This window comes from Thyridium curvatum (assembly GCF_004353045.1).
Source record: "Thyridium curvatum strain D216 chromosome Unknown NODE_7_length_750237_cov_83.650653, whole genome shotgun sequence".
Taxonomy (NCBI): Eukaryota; Fungi; Ascomycota; class Sordariomycetes; order Thyridiales; family Thyridiaceae; genus Thyridium; species Thyridium curvatum.
The window spans coordinates 729,060-750,237 of record NW_022156762.1 but is presented as its reverse complement, the minus strand read 5'-3'; the positions used below and the strand labels follow the sequence as shown (position 1 = coordinate 750,237).

At 58.0% G+C, this 21,178-nt stretch overlaps 6 protein-coding genes across 6 annotated transcripts; 4 read left to right on the top strand and 2 right to left on the bottom strand.

Moving 5' to 3' along the window:
• Positions 1 to 2,755: 2,755 nt before the first annotated feature.
• On the top strand, positions 2,756 to 3,719 carry E0L32_001949 (uncharacterized protein; the record flags this gene model as incomplete). The annotated part of the gene is made up of 2 exons (XM_031136084.1): positions 2,756 to 2,874; positions 3,035 to 3,719. 2 exons carry the CDS (start codon positions 2,756 to 2,758, stop codon positions 3,717 to 3,719), a joined length of 804 nt encoding a protein of 267 aa, XP_030990085.1.
• A 483-nt stretch (positions 3,720 to 4,202) lies between these two features.
• E0L32_001948 (uncharacterized protein) lies at positions 4,203 to 5,272 on the bottom strand (the record flags this gene model as incomplete). Its single annotated transcript, XM_031136083.1, has 3 exons — positions 4,203 to 4,710; positions 4,796 to 5,016; positions 5,108 to 5,272. 3 exons carry the CDS (start codon positions 5,270 to 5,272, stop codon positions 4,203 to 4,205), a joined length of 894 nt encoding a protein of 297 aa, XP_030990084.1.
• Positions 5,273 to 7,401: 2,129 nt separating this feature from the next.
• E0L32_001947 (uncharacterized protein) lies at positions 7,402 to 9,084 on the top strand (the record flags this gene model as incomplete). The annotated part of the gene is made up of 1 exon (XM_031136082.1): positions 7,402 to 9,084. One exon carries the CDS (start codon positions 7,402 to 7,404, stop codon positions 9,082 to 9,084), a length of 1,683 nt encoding a protein of 560 aa, XP_030990083.1.
• A 724-nt stretch (positions 9,085 to 9,808) lies between these two features.
• On the top strand, positions 9,809 to 11,908 carry E0L32_001946 (uncharacterized protein; the record flags this gene model as incomplete). The annotated part of the gene is made up of 2 exons (XM_031136081.1): positions 9,809 to 9,905; positions 10,002 to 11,908. 2 exons carry the CDS (start codon positions 9,809 to 9,811, stop codon positions 11,906 to 11,908), a joined length of 2,004 nt encoding a protein of 667 aa, XP_030990082.1.
• Positions 11,909 to 14,503: 2,595 nt separating this feature from the next.
• E0L32_001945 (uncharacterized protein) lies at positions 14,504 to 15,768 on the top strand (the record flags this gene model as incomplete). The annotated part of the gene is made up of 2 exons (XM_031136080.1): positions 14,504 to 14,822; positions 14,990 to 15,768. 2 exons carry the CDS (start codon positions 14,504 to 14,506, stop codon positions 15,766 to 15,768), a joined length of 1,098 nt encoding a protein of 365 aa, XP_030990081.1.
• Positions 15,769 to 16,669: 901 nt separating this feature from the next.
• On the bottom strand, positions 16,670 to 19,183 carry E0L32_001944 (uncharacterized protein; the record flags this gene model as incomplete). The annotated part of the gene is made up of 1 exon (XM_031136079.1): positions 16,670 to 19,183. The coding sequence occupies one exon, from the start codon at positions 19,181 to 19,183 to the stop codon at positions 16,670 to 16,672; it is 2,514 nt and encodes an 837-aa protein (XP_030990080.1).
• Between the last annotated feature and the right edge of the window lie 1,995 nt (positions 19,184 to 21,178).

Below are 21,178 nucleotides of genomic sequence, written 5' to 3'. Positions count from 1 at the left end.
GTGGGTTGGGGTTGGGGCTTTCCCTCTTACGAACCACGATCATCACATCTTGTCTTGAGAGAGTGTGGCAAGGTGTGTTTTTTTTTTACATGTCATGGAGTACACGAAGAAACTATGATGGAGTTATGGGGTTCTCATTGTAATCATGTATAGCATACATCTCATCCCTATCAAGGGAGGTGGTCCTTTGTTTTTGTCTGTTTTTCTCTCATTTGGGTGGGCAGTTCTTCTCAATTATTTCTGGAGGGAGTTGTCGACGGAGCGAAATCAGAAACAAGGCATTGCCATGATGAGTGTTGGAGCAAAGGCACTCTTTGATGGTTGGATCTACTAGGATCTAGCTATTCCCATCAATTGAATAAACATGTGCACACATCCCAATTCCACTGATGATGGTTCCAAACTTCCCGGCTACTAGCAAGCATCTTGAATACCGTGTGGAAGCAATTCCGCGCGGTTTGACTTGAAATTGCCATAGACAGCCGTCAATAGACGTCCGGAGCCGAACGCAACGGAAGAGCCGGCGGCATCAATCCCTCCTAGTGCCTGCCCCCTTAGCTGCCGACGGAAGCCGTTCCTTTCTCCTTGGTGTACCTATCTATCTCTCGTCTCGGGGGTGACGTTCACTAGTATCTATCAACCACACATACACACACACACATACACAGAGAGACGAACGCTTGCACCACGCCGCAGGAACCAAGGCAGGGAGCAAGCACACCTCCCTTCCGGGGCCTTGCATCGCCCGCCCGGTGAGGGGGAAGGGGGGGTGGAGGTTGGAGGCAGCACATCATCTAGCCCTATTCTTCAGCCCGTCCAGTCCGGACGGACAGGTTCTGGACGCAGATCTGCTTACTCTCTCTCTCCCTCTTCCCTCAATCCTCTAAACCCCGAGCGCGCAGTTGCCACCCCGGTAAGCGCTGACATCAACTTCGAGGTACTTGTAGATTCGAAGAAACCGGCCCCCCCCCCCCCCCTCCTTTCTCACCACCCAGCCATCGGAGGATGCTCCTGTCGGCAGGGGGGTGGAGGGGGCCGTGGAGGGAAGAGGGCCGGCCGGAAGACTTGTGCGCTGCCCCGCGAGCGAGTGAGCGAGAGGCGATTGTATCATCACTATCACATCCTTCGAATCTCAACTCACATACATACATACATCTCACAGGCTACAGCACACATACACACGCACCTTACACATATCTCTCAAGCCTGCATGCACCTCCCTCCCTCCCTCCCTCCCTCCCACCACCTCTCGGTAACCAAAAGCGTCCAAGTGTCGAATTTCCTTTTCCAATGCTTTCCTTCTTCTCCTCCCCAAGTTGCGAGCTTCTTTCTGCCCACGCACGCCAAAAGATAGAGTGTGGCTGGCCCCTTTGGGCGGCCCCGCAAAGGCAAAAGAAGCAAGGCTCAGGTACGGAATGTGGCAGGTCGGACAGGCAGATGTGCCTGCCACCGGGTGCGCACCGGCAGCAATGCAAGCCAGGACAGCGGCATGGAGAGAAGCATGGGGGAGGCATTGGTTGGGGGGAAGCGAAAGCTGCCCTCCCTCTTCCCCTTGTCACTTTGCTATCAATGGCTGCGGGGGAGGGGGGAGGGTTGCGAGGAGACACATTCTATACAAGTAACAACAGGTAGAGCAAGTCGACGAAGTGGGCGAGCTTGCGGGCTTATTGGCTGCACGGAGGGTTGCAGTGCAGTATCTCTTCGTCGGTGGAGTTCCCTCTCAACTCCCTCAACTGCCCTGTGGTGGTGTCTGTGTGTGTGCATTTGTGACAGCTTCCCTCGTCGACTGGGGGGGGGAGAGGATGGAATGCGATAGGACAGCCACGACAAGAGAAATGGAAATACATTGCTTTCTTCTTCTTCTCTCAGGAAGAAAGCGGGCGGATCGCGGACCAGCCGGATTGGCGTGCGGCCGCAAACGCACACACACACACACACCTGCGCGATGTTGCAGGAACGACTTGCAGGCTTCTAGAAGCTCTGCACCGGTTCAGGTCGGCCGAACGCTGCTACCCAAGGTACCTCCCAGTCCTACCTGCAGACGGGATACGCACCTGTGTGAGAGGAGGGGTAAGGTAGGTAGGTAATGTACACAGCTTGTACTTGGGAGCTTGTTTTCTTCCCACCCTTTCTTTTTTTTTTTTTTTTTTTGCGCCACAGCCAAGATCCCCCTACTGCAGTTGACGGGCGGCAGATGCAAGGATTTGCGGTGGGCTGGAGGGCCGCAACGGGAGGCATCCCGAGGTCTCCTGATGATGATGTAGACTGAGCGAGAGAATGTTAGTTGGAAATCTCGATGAGATAAGAGGAAGCCCGGGATGGTTAGATAAGGATAAGGATTGAAAAGGAGATAGAGATAAGCGCTGACATCGATGATTCATGATCATGATCAAGAGGATGTAACGAGCGACACAACACAACATTACATCCACAAGACAGGGCTTCGTGTTGGAGGCCGGTGTGTGGGAGGGGGTTTCGCCCGGTGAACGGATCGCCGGCCTGGAGCTTCGGAAGGCCTCCCGACTCTGGACTGGAGACCCATTGGTACCCCACGTGCTGATAAGCCCGGAATGAGCTTCAACATTATCTTATCGCTATCAGCACCAGGTCCCCACTCAAAAATTTCAGAAATCGTGTGGAAGCGGCGGTAGAGTGTATCTCCAAATCGACCGTAGAGAGAGAGAGAGAGAGAGAGAGATAGAGAGAGGCTTGTAGCAGCGACACACCCTCCATTGAAGAGCACAACACAGCCAGAATGGGCCGCTCAGTGAGGCAAAAGCGCAAGAACCGGTCGTCCCGGGCGACCGTGCAGACGCACAACAAGTCCAAGAAGAAGCTCAACCCTCTGGGCAACGACATCATCGCGAGGAACTGGTCCGTCTTCTTTCCCTCTTCTTCTTCTTCTTCCTCTTCTCACTACTTCTCTTCTCCCCCTCCCTCCCTCCCTCATCCTCGATTTGCGCCCTACACGGGAGCCAGTTCTGATTTTTTTCCCCCCCCCTCCCGCTAACCCCATACAACATACAAAAAACAGGAACAAGAACGAGACCCTCACCCAAAACTACCGCCGCCTGGGCCTCGCCACGCGCCTGCAAAAGGTCGCCGGCGGCAGCGACCCGATCCTCACGCGCGCCCCGGACGGCAGCGCCGTCGCCCACGCCGCGCGCCCGAAGCGGGACCCGCTCACCATCGACCCGACGACGTCGGGCAGCGTCGGCGGCGCGGTGCGCGAGGTGCGCGTCGAGCGCGACGCCCGGGGCCGCATCGTGCGCGTGCTCGACGGCCGGGCGCCGAACCCGCTCGCCGACCCGCTCAACGAGCTCGACTCGGACTCGGACTCGGACTCGGACTCGGACTCGGAGATGGAGGAAGGTGGTGGTGGTGGTGGTGGTGGTGCAGCAGGCAGAAGGCAGCGCCGCGCGGAGGAGCACGAGTGGGGCGGGCTGAGCGACCGCGAGGAGGGCGAGGGCGAGGGCGAGGACGAGCAGGAAGACGAGAGCGGCAGGCCCGAGGTCATACGGCAGCTGGAGAAGGAGGCCCGGAGGCCCGTGCTCCGGACGCCGCGGCACCAGAGCGGGAGGGAGGTCGAGTGGCTGCAGCGGCTGGTGGACCGGCACGGCGACGACGTGGCGGCCATGGCGCGGGACCGCAGGCTCAACCCCATGCAGCAGACGGCGGCCGACATCGCCAAGAGGATCAAGAAGTGGCGGAAGGACTAAGGGTGTGTGGGGTGTGGGGGGTGGTGAGACAAGCTTGTTTGTCATTTCCTCTTAGTTGAGCATATTCCCAGGCGTTTACGGTGTGTATATACATTTATATATTTGTCTTATTTCACAGGCACAAGAGCCGGTGAATTACGGTAAAAAGGCTAGGCACGGTAGCAGCCTTTTTTTCACGAACAGGTTGAGCGTCTAACCCATGTCAAAGGAGGAAGAGCATATAGGAAATTTGTTCATGAATATACATGGTATCTGATGACCTATCAACGCCGTGGAGGAAAAGCATGTGGCCCATAATCCCAATAGGCCCCCTTTCAAGTCTATCTTCCTGTAGCTTGGAAAAGGGACCGAGCACCCGTTTACCAAGGCTGTGTTTCTATAGTTGCAGTGTCCAAAGCAAATTTGCATCCATCCGTTCCGTCTTACACCCATCCACCTCCCAACTCCCCCCCAGCTACCACGTCACTCGTTCGTCCGTCCGTTTTAATGTTGCACAGTGCGGTCATAGTTGCCCGCCGGGAACTGCACGGGCTGGTCGTCGTCGTACTCGGACACGGCCGGCTTCGCGTACGGCCTGCCGGCGCCGGCGCCAGAGTAGCTCGAGGAGCCGGCGCCGTAGCCCTCGCCGGCGGCGGGGACGGCGTACTTGTTCCGGTCGTCGAAGGGGTTGTCGTCGTCGTTGCGGCGGCGGCTGCCCATCGACGAGTACGGGTCCTGGGTGGGCTCGCCGTAGCCGTAGCCCGTGTCGAAGGCGTGCGGGTCGTGCGGGTCGTGAGGCGCCGGCGCGTGGTGGCCGTCGTTGTCGTGGTCGTTCATGTTGACGGGGGCGTAGGCCTCCTCGTCGTGCGGCGCCATCGAGAAGGCGGCCTTGTCCGGGTCGATGTTCTGCGTCTTGTTGGCGCCGCCGCGGTCGTAGCCGGGCAGGTGGCCGTTGAACTGGTAGTACTTGAGGGTGTAGATGCTCAAGAAGGTCGTCACGCAGAAGAGCAGGCTGCCGGGGGACAATCGCCAACGGTTAGCCGAGCGGGCCCCAAGAGACGCACACTTTCAGCGGAGGCAAGGGGAGAGAGACATACAAGATCATGACGCCCAGGCCCACGATGGCCTTGCTGATGCTGCAGCGGTTGCCGCACGAGTCCTTGGTGTTGTAGGAGGCCTGTGTCGCAAAGGCCGAGAGCCACAGGAAGGTGAAGACGGCGTCGACGATGATCATGGCGTGCGGCTCGGCGAGCTTGCGTGTCCTCGGGAAGCGCGGGGCGCCGATGAGATAGATCCAGGCGGGTATGGAGAGGAAGCACTGGGAAGATGCACATGTCAGATCCCGGATTGCGGAGAGGAGCGGCAGCCTCTTGTGGCGGGGAACAGGTATTCATCGTAGAGCGACTTACCACCGCGAACGTCCAGCCATTGTTTCCGTCAATCTTTGCGCCATCTCCTCTGAAGACGGCGATCTCGAGACACCAGATCACGAAGCTCATGACAAACTGCAAGACATGGAGGATGAGCTTCGTCAAGGGGACGCGCTCGGGGTTGAACTCGATTTCGTCCCACATCTTGGGCACTGCTTTCTCTGCGCTCTGGCTGTTGTTTTGCTGTCGAGGACGATGGCGACAGTTGTGTTGACGATGATGGATTCGAGACCTTGAAGAAAATGGGGGTTGCTGGGCAGGCTGTGTGGATCACGACCTAGCCGCTTGCTCCGTACTGGACTACTGACGTCGTAGGGTAGCAACGTATCCGCGGCGAATGGGGGGTTCGGAGGTGCGTTGGAGCAGTTTGTTTTCGGTGGCAAGCGAGAAACTCCGCGGAGAGCAGACAGGTGAGTGAATGGTCGTGCCGGGAAGGAGACGTGTTTGTTTTCTGGCCGTCGAGGTTTTGAGAGATTGCGCAAGATGTCCGGGCTTGTGTGTTTATTGCTCTCTTGGACGTCTTGGCGGGTGCGAGCAGGGGTCAGCATGGCGACCCAGGCCCATCAACAGATACCTCGATGCTAACAATTACCTATACGCACCTATCATTGCTGAGCAACATAGCGGCTCACTCAACCACCTGAAACCTGCACTGCTGGTCCAGGATGAAGTACTTTCGTTACCAGCCTTGGCGCCGGGCCTCCCAAAGGTGAGCAAAGCCACGCCGGGCCTACGAAAGCTGTCGCCGCGCGTGGTAGTGAGCCGTCTCAGGGCTCATGCTAGTGGCCGCAGCCCTGCGCCACGCTGGAAGCGGTGGTTCCATGGCACCCAATCGCACCGTTGGCTTTGGCAGCGGCTGAACTCTAGTGGGAATGTCCGGGACCCTTAGCACCCTCGATAAGGCGGATTCGATTGCCGGACCACCACCGGATGGCAAACCACGACGGTGCTATTTTTGTTCTCCTCACCAACGGAAAGCTTCCAACGAACAGAAAGGGTATCATTGTATCGATCTACTTGTATTTACTTGAATACTTATTAAATTCAAATCCCGGCTTTGGCAATGCTACCTACCTATCTCACAACACATTCTTTGCTAATGTTCTCAGGCCCGCCACATGGTTTCGCAATTGCTGACGACCCAGATGCTGCGCAAGTCCTCCACGTTGTTGACTCTACAAGGACACATTCTGCATCGCCTCAACTGGGATCCCCCCCACAAGCGGAGAGTCCGGCCAGGGCATCCTTCGTCTCTTGTCATGACGTTTTAAGCCTCAATCCGGCGAAAACTCTCAAGCTCCGGGCTGCTACCCAGAGGCATTCCAGTCAAATCCCGACAGTGAAATAAGGTTGGACTAGGTCTCCCTCAAAGTTCATGGAATGGAGAGAGATACCCAACCGTGCGCTACGTTGTCTCGAAGGACCCCAAGGAGACAGCCAATGAATCTGGTTATTATTGAGATGTGACTGAGTTACCGGATTCGCTGAACCCAAGACAACGGGCTGGCTGGCTCGGGGCTCTGGGGAACAGTCCCAGGTAGGTTTGATATCATTGAAGACTTGGCATTCTTCCAACCGGCTGAACATGGCTGTTTCCTGAAGACGTCATCTTCAATCATTGTACTCTTGCTGCCACCTCCCAATATTGTCTTCTTCGAAAATAGTCTCCTCGCAGTCCACAGATTGAAAGGATGCTCGCTCAACTTGGTCTGGCATGCCCCGCGACCGGCAAATGTACGCCGATCGCCGATCCCGCACCTGATAAGCCAAATGTGTGGTGAATGACTCTTCTCATTGCGGGAATGTCCATGACTCTCAAGCACACGTCCACTCCTTTTGGCAAGGTGAAGCATACATTATCAAGCCAAGCCCTAGAATTCGACACCACGGAACGCACAACTACGACGCGTTCTTGAGTTGGCTGACGGGAATATTGCGATAGACGACTTGCATTGCATCGAGTCGGGCGGACGCCGATTCTGGAGACTGGATTCGGCCTAGGCTTAGCGCACTCGTCGGACAAGGGCTACCGAACATCGCCGGGCCCTCATTCCCTCATTTCTAAGACCTTTGGTACTTTGTTATCTCTCCGCATTCTCCGATCTTCCTAGATTTTTCTTTTCCTTCCAACGTCCCGGAAATCTGACTTCTCAACCATCCGCTCGACGCTCCGAAATTGAGGTGCGCTCGACTCTGCGAGCCCTATCGCAGACTGTGTAGCCGATAAGTGCTTTCGCCTTCTACTCCGGCGGAACCTTCCCTAAGGATTCAGGATGGAGCCGAGTGGTCGCGTGGGCGACGAGGAGCAGCCTCATATCACTGCCAACCTGCCCAATGGAGCCGTGCATGACGAGAGGACGCCGCTCTTAGACGGACAATCTAAAACGGCTCCGGTTGCCAACGGCGGCGACGGTCAAGACGAGGAGGAGACGTTGGTGGCCGAGGAACTTTCCACGACCCGGCTTACCATAATCCTTGGTACTGCCTACCTTGGCGTGTTCCTGGGCGCCGTTGACGCTAGCATCATCGCCACCCTCTCGGCCCCCATCGCAAGCGAGTTCCAGTCTCTGAGCCTCCTCTCCTGGCTCGCCACGGCCTACCTCATTGCCAATGCGGCGTGCCAGCCTATCTCCGGACGCCTGACCGACATCTTTGGGCGCGGCCCCGGCCTTGTGTTCAGCAATGTCTTCTTTGCTATCGGCAATCTTATCTGCGGTCTGGCGCAGAGCGACGGCGTCATGATCCTCGGCCGTGTCGTTGCTGGCATCGGCGGCGGCGGGCTGATGTCCATCTCGACCTTCTTGGCCTCGGACTTGGTTCCCTTGAGGAAGAGAGGAATCATCCAGGGCATCGGCAACATTGCCTATGGCTCCGGCTCCATGCTGGGCGGTGTCTTCGGAGGTCTCGTCAACGACCACTCTGCCCTGGGCTGGCGGCTTGCGTTCCTCGTCCAAGTACCTCCGGTTGTGATTTCGGCGATCCTGGTCTTCTTCCTGGTCAAGGTGCCTCCCAAGGTGTCAAACAAGTCGCTCATCTCGCGCATCGACTTTGGCGGAGTCTTCCTGATCGTCACCTTTCTCGTGCTGCTCCTGCTCGGGCTGAACGCCGGCGGCAATGTCGTCTCCTGGTCCCATCCGCTCGTCCTTACTAGCGTGCCGCTGTCGTTCGTCGTCCTTCTGGTCTTTGTCTGGTGGGAGTCTGGCAGCAAGCAGCCCGTCATTCCTGTCAGGCTTCTAGTCGAGCGCACGGTTCTCACCGCCTGCTTCACCAACCTCCTGGGTACTATGGCCTCCATGATGCTGCTCTTCTACATCCCGCTCTATCTGCAGGTCTTGGGCCATTCCGCCACCGCGGCCGGTCTGCGGGTCCTCGCTTCTTCGCTGGGCGTCTCCATCACTTCGGTTGGTAGCGGCATCCTGATGAAGCGCACCGGTCGATATCTCAGCCTCGGCATATTCGGCCTCCTCGTCTTCGCCTCCGGCGCCGCCGTCGCCGCCACCCTCGACGCCCACTCGCCCGACTGGAAGCCCTTCCTGACCTTCTTCCTCATCGGCGGCGGGTACGGCATGATGCTGACGGTCACGCTGCTCGCGTGCATCGCCGCCGTGGACCACAGCCAGCAGGCCGTCATCACCTCGGCCACGTACGCCTTCCGGTCTGTCGGCGCCACCGTCGGCATCACCTGCGCCGGCGCCGTCTACCAGAACCTGCTGCGCGACCGCCTCTGGGACCGGTTCGGCGACCTGCCGGGCGCCGAGGAGGTCATCAACCGCGTCCGGGACGACCTCGGCGAGCTCGGGCGGCTGCCGCCGGGGTGGTTCGACGGGGTCATCGCCAGCTTCATGGACGCGTTCCGCGGGGTGTGGTTCCTCGCGCTGGGCTGCGCCGTCGGGGCGACGATTTGCGTGTCGCTTATGAGGCAGCACACGCTGCACTCGACGCTGGAGAGGAGGTGAGAGGGAAGATGGATGGGGAGCGGGTGTTTACGATTATCCTCCTTGGAGGCAAGGCAAGTTACAAGGTGCTGTAAACGCTGATTCGAGCACTCGAGAACATTAGACCGAGGGCGCTGCGAATTGCCGTAAACAGCTATCGTCATCACGCACACTGAAGCTGTGCCTTTCACTGTACATTTTTAGATCTGTATATACTACGGAGTACCATAATGTATTTATGGTTATTGGTATTGCATTGAGGGCCGTTTTGGTAAACATACAATTCAAAAGTCATTTCTCGCCATGGTAGAACGAAAAGAGATCAACCAAAAGCAAGGAACATTCAGTAAAATGGAAAGCATGACTCTCCTCTTGTGCCGTTATTTCCTCTCAAAGTCGAAGCCCATCCCTGTGCCAGTCGATGCTTTATAATAGCGAAGGGCTGCTGTAAGTGGGTCCTTAGCCCAGGCCTTACAGCACGCCTGCCCGGCGCTTGTTGCTGTTGAGGGGCACATCCATTTCTGGAATTCAGTTGACATCAGTCTTCCATTAGACGCGACGCGCCACAACGACCGCTACCACCATCTTTACTTACTCGTGATAACGGCAGCACTGGAGGGCTCCTCCTGGCTTCATCGTCGATCCAGCTACCTTAGGTCTCAGGTTGATGCTCTCACGAAAATGCTCTGAAAGAGAATAGTCAGGTTAACTCCCGGTCAATGCAAATGCGCCCCGGTCCACGGCCATGGAGAAATTCCTGCGGGACTGGCGGCAGGATGCCTTGAACAAGGCGCAATACGAGTCGGCCATCTTCATCGGCGACAAACTGCTCGCTTTGACCGGTATGTCCCTGGATCTACATATGAAGCGGTGGTGACTCAAGGACCACATGATCTTCTACGAATGCATCGTAACTGACCCGATAAACCTTTCTTCAGGCGACGACAAAGATGCCTTCTGGCTCGCACAGGTCCACTTCGCGACGGGCAACTATACTCGTGCCCAGTCGCTGCTGTCCAAGTCTGATCTGATTGCCCGCAACCCTTCCTGTCGCTACCTGAGTGCCCATTGCCTCGTGAAGCAATCGCGTTTCGACGAAGCCCTCGCTGTGCTCGGCGAGCGAAACCCCATACACCTAATACCGACGGCAGCGAACAAGCGCAAGACACAGAACAACACCACATCATCCTCCTCCTCCGGCCGAGCTGCGCCGGCCGAACGCAGCAAGAATGGCGCTGCGAAATCTGCAGCAGAGAGGGTAGGCACTCCGGTGCAGGACGAGACGGCGGCAGAGGAGGCCGCGAACCGACGCTACGAGGCAGGCATGTGCTATCTGCGAGGCATATGTTACGCCAAGCAGAATGCCTTTGACCGGGCAAAGGACTGTTACAAGGATGCTGTGCGCATCGACGTGCAGTGCTTCGAGGCGTTTCACCAGCTCACCAAGAATTCGTTGATGGCGCCGGACGAGGAGTGGGACTTCTTGCAGTCCCTGAACTTTGAGTCGATATCCATCGAAGGCGACGCCGACGTGTCCTCCGAGGCAGCGGACTTCACAAAGATGCTCTATAGCACTCGACTATCCAAATACCGCAACCCCGAGGCATTCACCACGGCCTCGGAATGCCTGGCCTCGCACTACAACCTGGCCACGAATCCAGACCTTCTTCTGGCCCGTGCAGACTTGTTATACACGCAGTGTAGATACAAGGATGCGCTCGCCATCACGAGTTCTATTCTCGACGACGATAAGTACAACTTTAGCATATACCCTCTACACCTGGCTTGTCTGTACGAATTGAGGCGAAAGAACGTTCTGTTCCTTATCGCTCACGACTTGGCGGACAACCATCCAGAAGAGCCATGCACGTGGCTGGCCGTGGGCATCTACTACTTTTCCATCGACAAGGTCGCAGAGGCGCGGCGCTACTTTAGCAAGGCCAGTATGATGGACGCTCACTTTGGACCTGCGTGGATAGGGTTCGCGCATACCTTTGCCGCAGAGGGCGAGCATGACCAGGCCATCTCGGCCTACTCGACGGCAGCCCGGCTCTTCATGGGCACGCACTTGCCGCAAGTCTTTCTGGGGATGCAGAACCACGCGATGAACAACATGACGGTGGCCGAAGAGTTCCTCAAGACGGCGTACGGGTTATGCAAGGAAGACCCGCTGCTGCTCAACGAGATGGGGGTCGTGTGCTACCACCAGGACCGGCCGAAGGAGGCGGCGCTCATGTTCCGCAAGGCGCTCGAGGTGGCGGACGACATCGACAGCGACCCGACGGCCTGGCTGGCGCCGCGGACGAACCTGGCGCACGCGTACCGCCGCATGCGCTTCTTCAAGGAGGCGCTGAAGCAGTTCGACGAGGTGCTGCGGCAGGGCGGGAAGGACGCGGCCGTCTTCTGCGCCAAGGGGCTCATCCACCTCGACCAGGGGGAGCCGGACGAGGCGGTCCGGGTGCTGCACGAGGCGCTCGCCATCAGCCCGCAGGATCCCATAGCGACGGAGCTGCTGAACAAGGCGCTCGAGGAGACGGCCGACGCGGACCTCGGGGTCGGGCAGCCCGGCGCCGCGGGGGAGGAGCCTGGCGCCGTCGAGGCGGAGATGGTGGGCTTTGAGAGGGAGCTGCTGCAGAAGCGGCAGGTCGCGCGGGCGAGGATCGCAGGCGGCGGCGGCGGCGGCGCTGGAGGGAGGCACGCTGCCAGCAACGGGGCGGCGGCGAAGGGGAAAGGCAAGGAGCGGATGATGGTTGGTGGTGGTGGTGGTGGTGGTGGTGGTGGCAGGCGACGGGCGGTGCTTGACGATGACGACAGGGGGAACAGCAGCATGATGGAAATGAGTTAGATCCAAGTTGCTTCGGGTACTGGTGCTGCTTTAGTTGGTACTCTAATGATATGCCACATGATTCTTGGACGTAAATGATTCCTTCTCCCTGGAAGCTCAGATCTACAGCTGTGTCAGGGTGACTTCAGCCCCGAAAAGTGAAACTATCTGAGGATCAGCCTCACCAGATAACTTATGATATGACGTAGATTCATCCAGCTGTACAAGTTGGCCTCATACTCCCAATTTTTGATCTTGACTCATCTTGAATGAGGCCGAGTGACTGTTTTCCGAGCAATGGGATGCGCCTGCCTGTGCTTGGGCTGTGCCTGCCTATTGTTCGTGTTAGTGAAGTCGCAATCGAGGCCCGGAAGGCACGTGCGTCCAGTGTGTGCCCCACCTCACCAGGCACAAAAGTGACAGGGCGGTGCCCGGCGGCAGAAAGCAGATTTGCAGGCTCGCATGGGCCACCCGAGCCCGGTATAAATATCCCGCCTGGCCCCCGAGCTTTTGGGATTTTTCTTCCCCTTTTGGTTCTCCATCCTAGTGCACGGGCGTGACGCAAAGCAGTGAGGATTATTCCGAGCTTGCGTTTTTGCTAGTTGAAAACTATACTATGACCACTCCTGTCGGGCTTCGGCCTGGCAGGGAATTTTTGGCACCTTTTTTTCCCCATTTATCGGAAGCACTTTTTCGATGGAGAGAACTTTTTTTTTCTTTCATTGCCAACGCTCCCTGGCTTGGAGTGTGGTGAAGAAGGAGAAGGAGGAGGAAAAGCAACAATACCGTCTTGGGGAAAGCGATGCCTACATCTATAAATCGTCGAGGGGGTTTTTGAGCAGATCGCTGGCATGGCGGCTGGGGAAACTCGAAGAAGCTGTATAGGTACACTGTTTTGTGTGGCGTGTGAGGTGCTGGCGATGTTCGGATATTTGGTCTTCTGGTGGGCGCGTTCTGCTTCCATCACGGCGCAGCTAGCTCATTTATCTGCTTCTCAAAGAAAGTACCAATCATGTCGATATTACGATGCAGAGAACGGGAGGCTTTCAAGACCAAGTTCGAGCTACCCTGCATTATGTCCAGTTTTGCTATTTTGAGCTTGCGGGTAGGGTTTTTAAGCCTCACCAGTATCTGGCAGGGACTCGCGTGCACCATTATCCGAGGCAAGGAGCAAATAATCTTCGAACGGCTGCTGCTGCAGTAGTAGTAGCCGTTGACAGTTCATGCCTGTCAATGTCGATCCGCAGCTCTATGCGATGTACAAGCCGTTCGTAGCCTTCGTGATACCACGCCCCGGTACTCAGCTGTACAAGTAGTTATGTTTTGATCTAGACACACACTCAAGTCAAAGCTCGGCTGTGGCACCGGTTGCCTGGCACGCCTGGCACTCTGGCCCGCCCAGTCGAGGTTGGATCAAGATCAGTGGGGTGGCGCCTGGGGCACTGTCCCTTCGGCAGAGTCGCGTACTGTGCAAACTGGGCTGTACCTAACTAAGATCTTGGCCCAGTGTGGACTTGGGATAGCAGAACCGGCACTGGGATGCTTCAAAGGTCAATCACCGTGTCTAATTATTATCTCATCATCTCATCGCCAGACCAGGATTATTTCTGTGACCCTACCCGCCTCATGGCTCAAGGCTCAGGATGGCTCGAGCTTGAGCGGCCGTAAGCAGAAGAAGAAGCTGGCAAGAGAGCTCCGATTGGCAGAACACGAAATGGGAACGCTAAAGCTGAAGCACCCGTGAAGATGAAGAGCTGGAGGAGGGCGTGTGGGGGGGGATACTTTACACAGTGCACAAACAAAACGCCGTGCTGGGAAGAATCCATTGGATTGGATCCGATCGAAGGGAGTGCTGATGTGCGGTGCTGCGCTGCTCTGCGCGGCGCTGCGTTGTGTGACTGGTGTCTGTTAGGCGGAAAGGCGGGTGGTGGTGGTGCGTGCCCGCAGCCCACTGCCTTCAGGGAGGGCTGTCATCCACCTCCCATCCATGGATCAGACTGACCCGCTGGCTGGCTGGGGGCTTGGCTCCAGTCACTCGCTTGTTCGCTGACTTTGCCCGCCGCCCGCCGCCCGCTTTGTCTGCTCTGCTCTGCTCTGCTGTGTGTCCTCCGTGGCTCCCCATTCTTTGTCACTTGATCATCATCGAGCCTTGACCCAGCACTCCATTTCATTTCCTCCCCCATTCAAACCCAAACCACGGTTCGACCCCGAACTCACCCACCACCGGCCAGCACGCCAACCGCTCTCGCGACACTCGACACATATCGCCGTTGTCGCCGCCGCATTCGCTCGCTATTCTATTTCACCGTATCACGATTTTCAACCGCTGCAGGCGTTGGGGACGAGTGCATGTTGCGGGAAACGGGGCCTGCACAGCGATAGCCGTCGGCGGTTTCGCGCGACTCTCGCCACCACAAACCGCTCACTCGAGCCTCACTTCGCCGACTCTCCGCCATCAGCTGCATCGCCGAATCTCACTGAAGCGATACAGTCGCCCATCGCGCTCCCCATCACCGACTTTTCCCTCGCCTCCCTTGCCCGACCGGCCCGTGGTCGCAGCTCGAGAAAATTGCTCCATTCTCATCCCTCGGCTCGTCCGCCTCCACAAAGTCGACCATGTCCTTCCACCCCCAGACACCACAGAGTCCCTCGCAATTGTCTCCCAGTACCATGGAGCCTCTCTCAAGCATGAACAGCTCAATGACCTCAATCACCACAGCCTTGCCGACGCCCGCACACAGCGTCAACGGTAGCTCCCTCCCTGCCGAGACCCCTCACGACGTCACCATGGGCGACGACTCGCCTCAAAAACGCAAGCGCGCGCTTGACGATCTCGGAGATCGAGAGCAGAAGAAAGTCCACATCGAGGATCGCAGACTTGGTATCAAAGACCTCCACCAGGATGTCGGTGAGAAATACCTGCTTTGCCAAACTCGTAAGACTCCCTTCTCTCCATGGCACACCCGCACCCGCTTGAGGACGACAATGGACAATGCTTTTTAGCAAGCTCTTTCCGCCATGTGACCCATGTGACCCCCTTATTCCCGTGGAATCAATATCTTTTCTCTAGATCTGTTTGAGATTAACCTTGTCTTCCGCTAGCGCTCACGCCGACCTTTCCCAACGTCTCTGACGACCTCTACGAGGTCTTCAACCTGACGGGTATTGCCGCTGAAGTAGCCCGCACGCTTCCCAACGGCGAGAAGAACGCCATCCGGAAGACGTATAAGGGGCATATCAAGAAGCTCGGTGTCAACGGCCACTTCGATTCCGTCAGGAGAGAGCTGAACGACGAGAATGGCTTCATGGCTCTGATTCACTGGCCCGAGCAAGAATGGAACATGCGCCACGTCAAGGGCAGAGAGATCGAGCTAGGCCTGTCGGCGGAGACACAGGCCAGCCTGCGGAAGGCCATGACGATGGCCAAGGGTCCGATCAGGAAGGACGTCTGGGACAGTTCAGTGCTGGGCGACCTGTCGTCGGAAAAGCTCGCCGCCGCAAGCAAGCAGTCGTCTTCTGCGAGACCAACGGCGCCCAACACTCCTGCTCACTTCTCCGGCGCTGGAGTACCGCGGCCCAAAGGTCAACTGCCCTTGGGCCAGGATGGCAGACCTCGTCGGAGTATCAAGAAGCGGAGCTATGGAGACAGCAGTTTCGAGGGATACGGAGAGGGCTTCCCTGACGATGACGGAGGTGCAAACAGTGGCTACTCTACTGGCGAAGGCGAGGGCGCCGGCCAGAAGAGGAGGAAGAAGGTGCTTACTGGCCTGTCTGATGTTGCTCGAGTCTTTACTGACACGCCGCAGAACACTGGACCTGCCCAGTTCTCTACTCCGCCAGTACGGCAGCAGAGCTATGGCCCAGGGATGGTCGGGGCTTAGGAAGACGCCGAGTTTTCAGACGAATCTCGTGCCCGTGCCCGGGGGGGTCGGGGCGGTTGGTGAACCGAGACTGGGTTCGCCACCAGAAGCAGACACCGGATAGCTCCGTTCGATACTCTCTATACATAGGCAGGGGGTGATACCCGAGGAACCTTGTCGTCGTCGATTCGAGCAATCAACAGCGGCAGCTTCTCACAGCCACAGCAGCCGAGAGGACACACGAGTATCGACGAGCCCGATCACGCAACCTTTTGAGGCGAAAGCCTCGTTGTTGGATGTTGCGTCAGTGGTGGTTCTGCAGGGCCAGCACAACATCCCTGTTTGTGTTGGCAAGATATATACATCTTCCGACCAAAATTTTTGACAAACATTAGCATGGCGTTTCAGGCGGTCTTTTTTTTAAATTATTTATTTTTTCTGCCTTTGATGATACAGGTCGTATTACTCGGAAGAGCATGAGGGGAGAGGGTATTCACATTGACACTCTTCAAAAAGTAAGATACAGAGAGAGATGCAACTGCTTTTTTTTTCTTTTTCCCCTTTTCAAATACCCGCACAGAGTTGGACCGTGGGTGAATCTGCGTATTGGTCTGTGTTTTGGCCATTTTGGCTCTCTCGTTGGCCCCCTTTTTGATGGGCTTGATGCCTCTGTTAAGTTCAAGTAGGCTCGCATGCAGAACAATCAGAATAAAAAACAAATGCATTGAATCAGTTGCCCTGGCCTGGCCTCTGCTCTGACATGTTGGCCACCACGATGATGACAAGTTTATGTAATTACTTGTTCATGAAAGAACGAAGGAAGAAAAAGAAAAGGGGGGTATTTTGTTACATCTCGTCCATCCTTTTGCTTGCCACCATGCATGCATGCATTCATTCCCCCACCCCTCCCCTTTTTACGAACTTAATCCAGCTCGAGTATGGCCCTCCGGCTCGCATCCTCGTGCACCCAGCTGACGATCCGGCTGCCCACGTCCCCGACCAGCCTGTCGTACTGCGGGCCGGGGAAGAACAGGCCGCAGTGGGCGCCGACCTCGTCCGTGTCGGCCATGTAGATGGGGACCCAGGTCTCGTCGGCGGCGCCGTTGCGCTTGCCGGGCAGGGTGCAGAACTTGCGCTCCTTGGGGGGCTTCTTCTTCTTCTCCTTCTCGGCCTCGGCCTTGGGCTTGCCGCCTGCAGGTGGTGGTGTAGCCGTAGCCGCGTGGCTCTCGCCCTCGGGCGGCTGGTCGACCGCTGCCGTCGACGACGACCCCGTCGCCGAAGACGGCGTGGCAGTATTATCCTCCTCCTCCTCCTCCTCCTCCTCCTCCTCCTCCTCCGCCGCCGCCGCTGAAACCTGATGCTGCTGCCGCCGCGCCGCCTTCTGCCTCCTCTCCTTGTCCTTGTCCTTGTCCTTGTCCTTGTCCTTGTCCTTGTCCTCCTTGTCGCGCCTCTTCTGCTCCTCCCTCAGGCGCTTCTCCGCCTCCTTGTGCGCCCGCCTCTCCCGCTTCTCGACCAGCTTCGCGCGCTCCCGGAGGGCCCTGTCGCGGTCCTTGACGGCCTTGTCGTACGCCTTTTGCACCCGCCTGCTCTCCTTCTCGGCCTGCTTGCGGGCGTCCTTGTCGGCGATGCCGGCCAGGTCCGGCAGCTGCGGCGGGGGCGGCGCGTCCGGGATGGGGGGAAGCAGTACGGACGTGGATGGCGATGATGACGATGGCGGCGGTGCCAGTCTGAGTGTGGTGCTGGTGGTGGGTTCCTCCGGGTCGGCTGGTGTGGCATCTTGTTGTTGCTTGGGGTCTGCGGGCGACTCTTCTTCTCCTCCGGTGACTTCCGCCGCAGCAGGGGTAGCGCTGGCATTGCCCTCCGCGCCGCCCGAGCGGAGGGGGTCGGTCTGGGAATACGGGGGCGGGTGGCCGTCGGCGGCCGGCGAGATGGTCTCCAGCACCTGGACCCGCGCGCCGTCGCTGTGGTCCTCGACAGAGATCCTCGGCGTGGACGACGACCGCGAGGCCGACCCGCCGCCGCCGCCGCCGCCGCCGCCGCCGCCGTCCACCGAGCTGCGCGCCGAGGCAGACGGCGAGCCTGCTGCTCCTCCTCCTCCTCCTCCTCCGACCGAGGCCCGTTCAGCCGGCTTCAGATGCGTGCCCGCCCGGGGCCTGCTGCCGGCGCCGCTGGGGGACGGGCTCCGGCTCCGGCTCTTGTCCTTGCCCTTGTCCTTGTCGTCCTTCTTGATCCGCCCCGTCGAGAGCGTGTAGTAGTTGACGAAGCGCACGCGGGCAACATCCGCCCTCCTGCCGCTGCTACCCGCCGCCGCCGCGGTAGCAAAGTCGTCCACGTCCTCGAGGCGGCGGAGGCGGGTGTAGCGCTGGTTCATGCCGACGTAGTCGGCCAGGCAGGCGCCGAACTCGAGGTGGTTGACGATGTGCTGGCGGGCGGCGCTGACGATGCCCTCGGGCTGGTGCTTCTTGGCGAAGTGGACCATGTTGCTGAACCAGCCGCGGTCCTGCAGCAGGCGGTCGTTGAAGAAGGCCGGGTTGAAGTAGGGGTCCGACGAGCTCTGCGCCTGCGCCTGCGACGATGACGACGACGACGTCGCGGTGTTGTTGTTGGTGGTGGTGGGGGACAGCACGCTGGAGCTTGCCGGGGACTGGACGCCCGAGAGAGAGGTCATCTCGTTGTAGAGCGACGGGTCTGGCGAGATCGAGCCGGACACGTTCTGGTTCAGGGTCAGGCCGTCCATGCCCTGGGAGGCGGCGCCCGCCACATCTGGCTTTGGCTCTGGGGCCTTGCGGAACAGGCTCGCGATGCCGGAGACGATGATGCCCGGGTGAAGGCCCAGGAAGGGCGAGTCGAGCGATATCGTGCCTAGGATGCGGTGCTGAAAGGGGTAGTCCACTTGCGGATCTTCTTGAGGCTGACCTTGTATATCAGTAATCATGCGTGATGGTGTCTTGAGAGAGAGAGAGGAGTTTTTGCAACGAACCATCAACACCACTTCGGCAGCGAGCAGGCCGCCCATCGAGTGGCCGACGAGGACGACGTCCGTGTCGCCGTGCTCGTGGGGCGCGAGCCAGTCGCCAAAGTTGTCGCGGGCGACCTCGATGGCCTTGTACGTCTTGTAGCGCGGGTAGATCTTGGAGTGGACGACGTGGGTCTCGGCCAGCGCGGCCCGGAGGAAGCCGTGCACGTGGGCCGGGAACGAGCGGAAGGAGCTGTCGTTGCCCATGAAGCCGTGGACGTAGACGACCAGGAGCGTGCGCCTCGCGCCGGCGCCGGCGCCGGCCTCGTCCAGGGAGGGGACCAGGGACTGCGTCGACGAGGTGCGGGGGTCGTCGCGGGAGCGCCAGAGCGCGTGCGCCGGCGCGTCGTCTTCCATGTAGGCCGTCGGGGTGAGGACCTGCAGCGACGAGCGGCTCGACGATGGCGAGAGCCTCCCCATGGTGATGTCTCCGAAGGGGTTTGTCCACAGGGAGTTATCAATGATCAAATGTTCTGGGGGTCTATTGATATCACAGTTTGGTCTGTGTGTGGAGGAAGAGAGAGGGGCTTCAAGATTGCGATGCGGTCATGGCACTGTGAGTGCTGAGATCAAAGGCATTCATGAAATGCGAGTTTTGAATTTGATGATCGGAATCCCATCTGTTTGCATATTGTGACAAGAAGCTTCCCATGGCAAGCCCCTGATGGCAAGATTATTGAGGTTCTAGCATGTAGTTGCGTTCATTCTGTTGAGCTCCCCCGCAATCAGGGGCGCTAATACAATAGGTGTGGACGTCAAAAGAGCCTACCTATTACAGCGTGGCCAACAGTACACGCCTGCGCCAGGACAGTGACGTGGCCGTGTATCGCTGCCAGGTTGCTGTTGTCATTGCCTCATTATTGTTTCCTATGAGATAATCATGAAACGGGATTCCCAGATTCTGCTGGACAGGACCGAGTTGATGAGATGACGGGCGAACAAGTGCGTGAATGAACAACCGCAAAAAAGAGAGAAAAAACTTGGAAACAACCTTGCTCGTCAGGTTTCTGACGGGGAACCAATCATCCGGATGACCACATGATTTGTTCTGAACAAAGAGGTTGAGATGTCATTCCCAGGATGTTACCGCAACCCAGCATCGGTACTGGGGAATTCTAAGCAGACAAGTTCTCTATCATTGTAACAGAATTGGGCAAGGTAAAGCATCGGGAACTAAGGCATGTACCGAGACGACAAAGTTTACCCAGCGAGCCGACCAGGTATCTATCGTCATCCCGTCTTGTCGATGTCGCTTCCGGTGGCGTGGCGTCCACCCCAAATGGCCCCGGGGACCCTTGAGTGATTGTCCTGAGCCAGGCATGCAAGGGGTGGTGCACCAGCAGAGGAAACACACGCTCGACACGCTCTAGACCATGCACTCGTGGTGGAGCGAAGCAACGGTTACCTTGTCGGCTGCAGAACAGCAAGCAAGCCGGACCCTGCCACGATGGACTGGTCCGAAGTGAGGACGACATTAAAGGACCTGCGGGCATCCGCTCCCGCACCCGTACGTCGACTGTTGCCCGCCGCACCAGGCCAACTGCACTGCTCCCGTGCTGTAGGTAGCACACGTTGAAATGCGAGGCTTCGATAATTGTGCCTCTGCATGCAAACGACGATGGAATGGCTGGACCTTGTGGCCGACCACTGCCTGCAGGTCATTCCACACAGAGTCGTGAAGCATGCGGCCGGTTTTGCTTTGTTATTTTAGGGTGCGATTCTCGCGTGGCCCGTGTTGGGGGGGGGAGGGGGGCGCTATTAATTTTGGGGCGCGGCTTGGCATTTTGGCACAATCTGTGCCTGAATACGAACTCGGGGTGTTTTCTCTCTTCTGTCTTCTGTGCTTTCGGGAGCTAGACCGAAGCCAGAGTGCACATGCTGCTGGACTTGGCCAGGTCTAGTCCACCAAGCCAAAAGAGCCACAAACGGGAAAAGTAGAGCCATGGGGGCCATCAATGATGGAGTTTACGTACCTAACCTAACTACAGATGGTGATGGTGATGGTGCTGTGCTGGTGGAGTTGAACGCTTTGGACACCTCTTGTGCGTTAGGCGATGACACGCTGTTTTAGCTCGCTGAAGAACAGCAAAGTTCCAGGGTTCGGAGCGCACAGAGCACCCCCAAACGGCGCTATTCACCCGCTATCTACGCCATCTCGGCGGGAAGGGAACTTGCAAAAATCAATGGTCTGTTCACCTGCATTTTCACAACGCTTCCGCTCGTCTTCAAGCTCCACTCACTGTACAAGAAGCCAAGAGGCCAGAAAGAGCCCCCATCCAAGGTCCGGTGCGTCTGTCCAATCACCAGCGGCCGGCTGCAGGGACCCCGGCCAAGCAGCCAGGAACCGGCGGTGGTGATTGGGCAATGGTCGATACGGGTGCCCGTTCTTAGCACCATCGCCGCCAGCCGACTCCA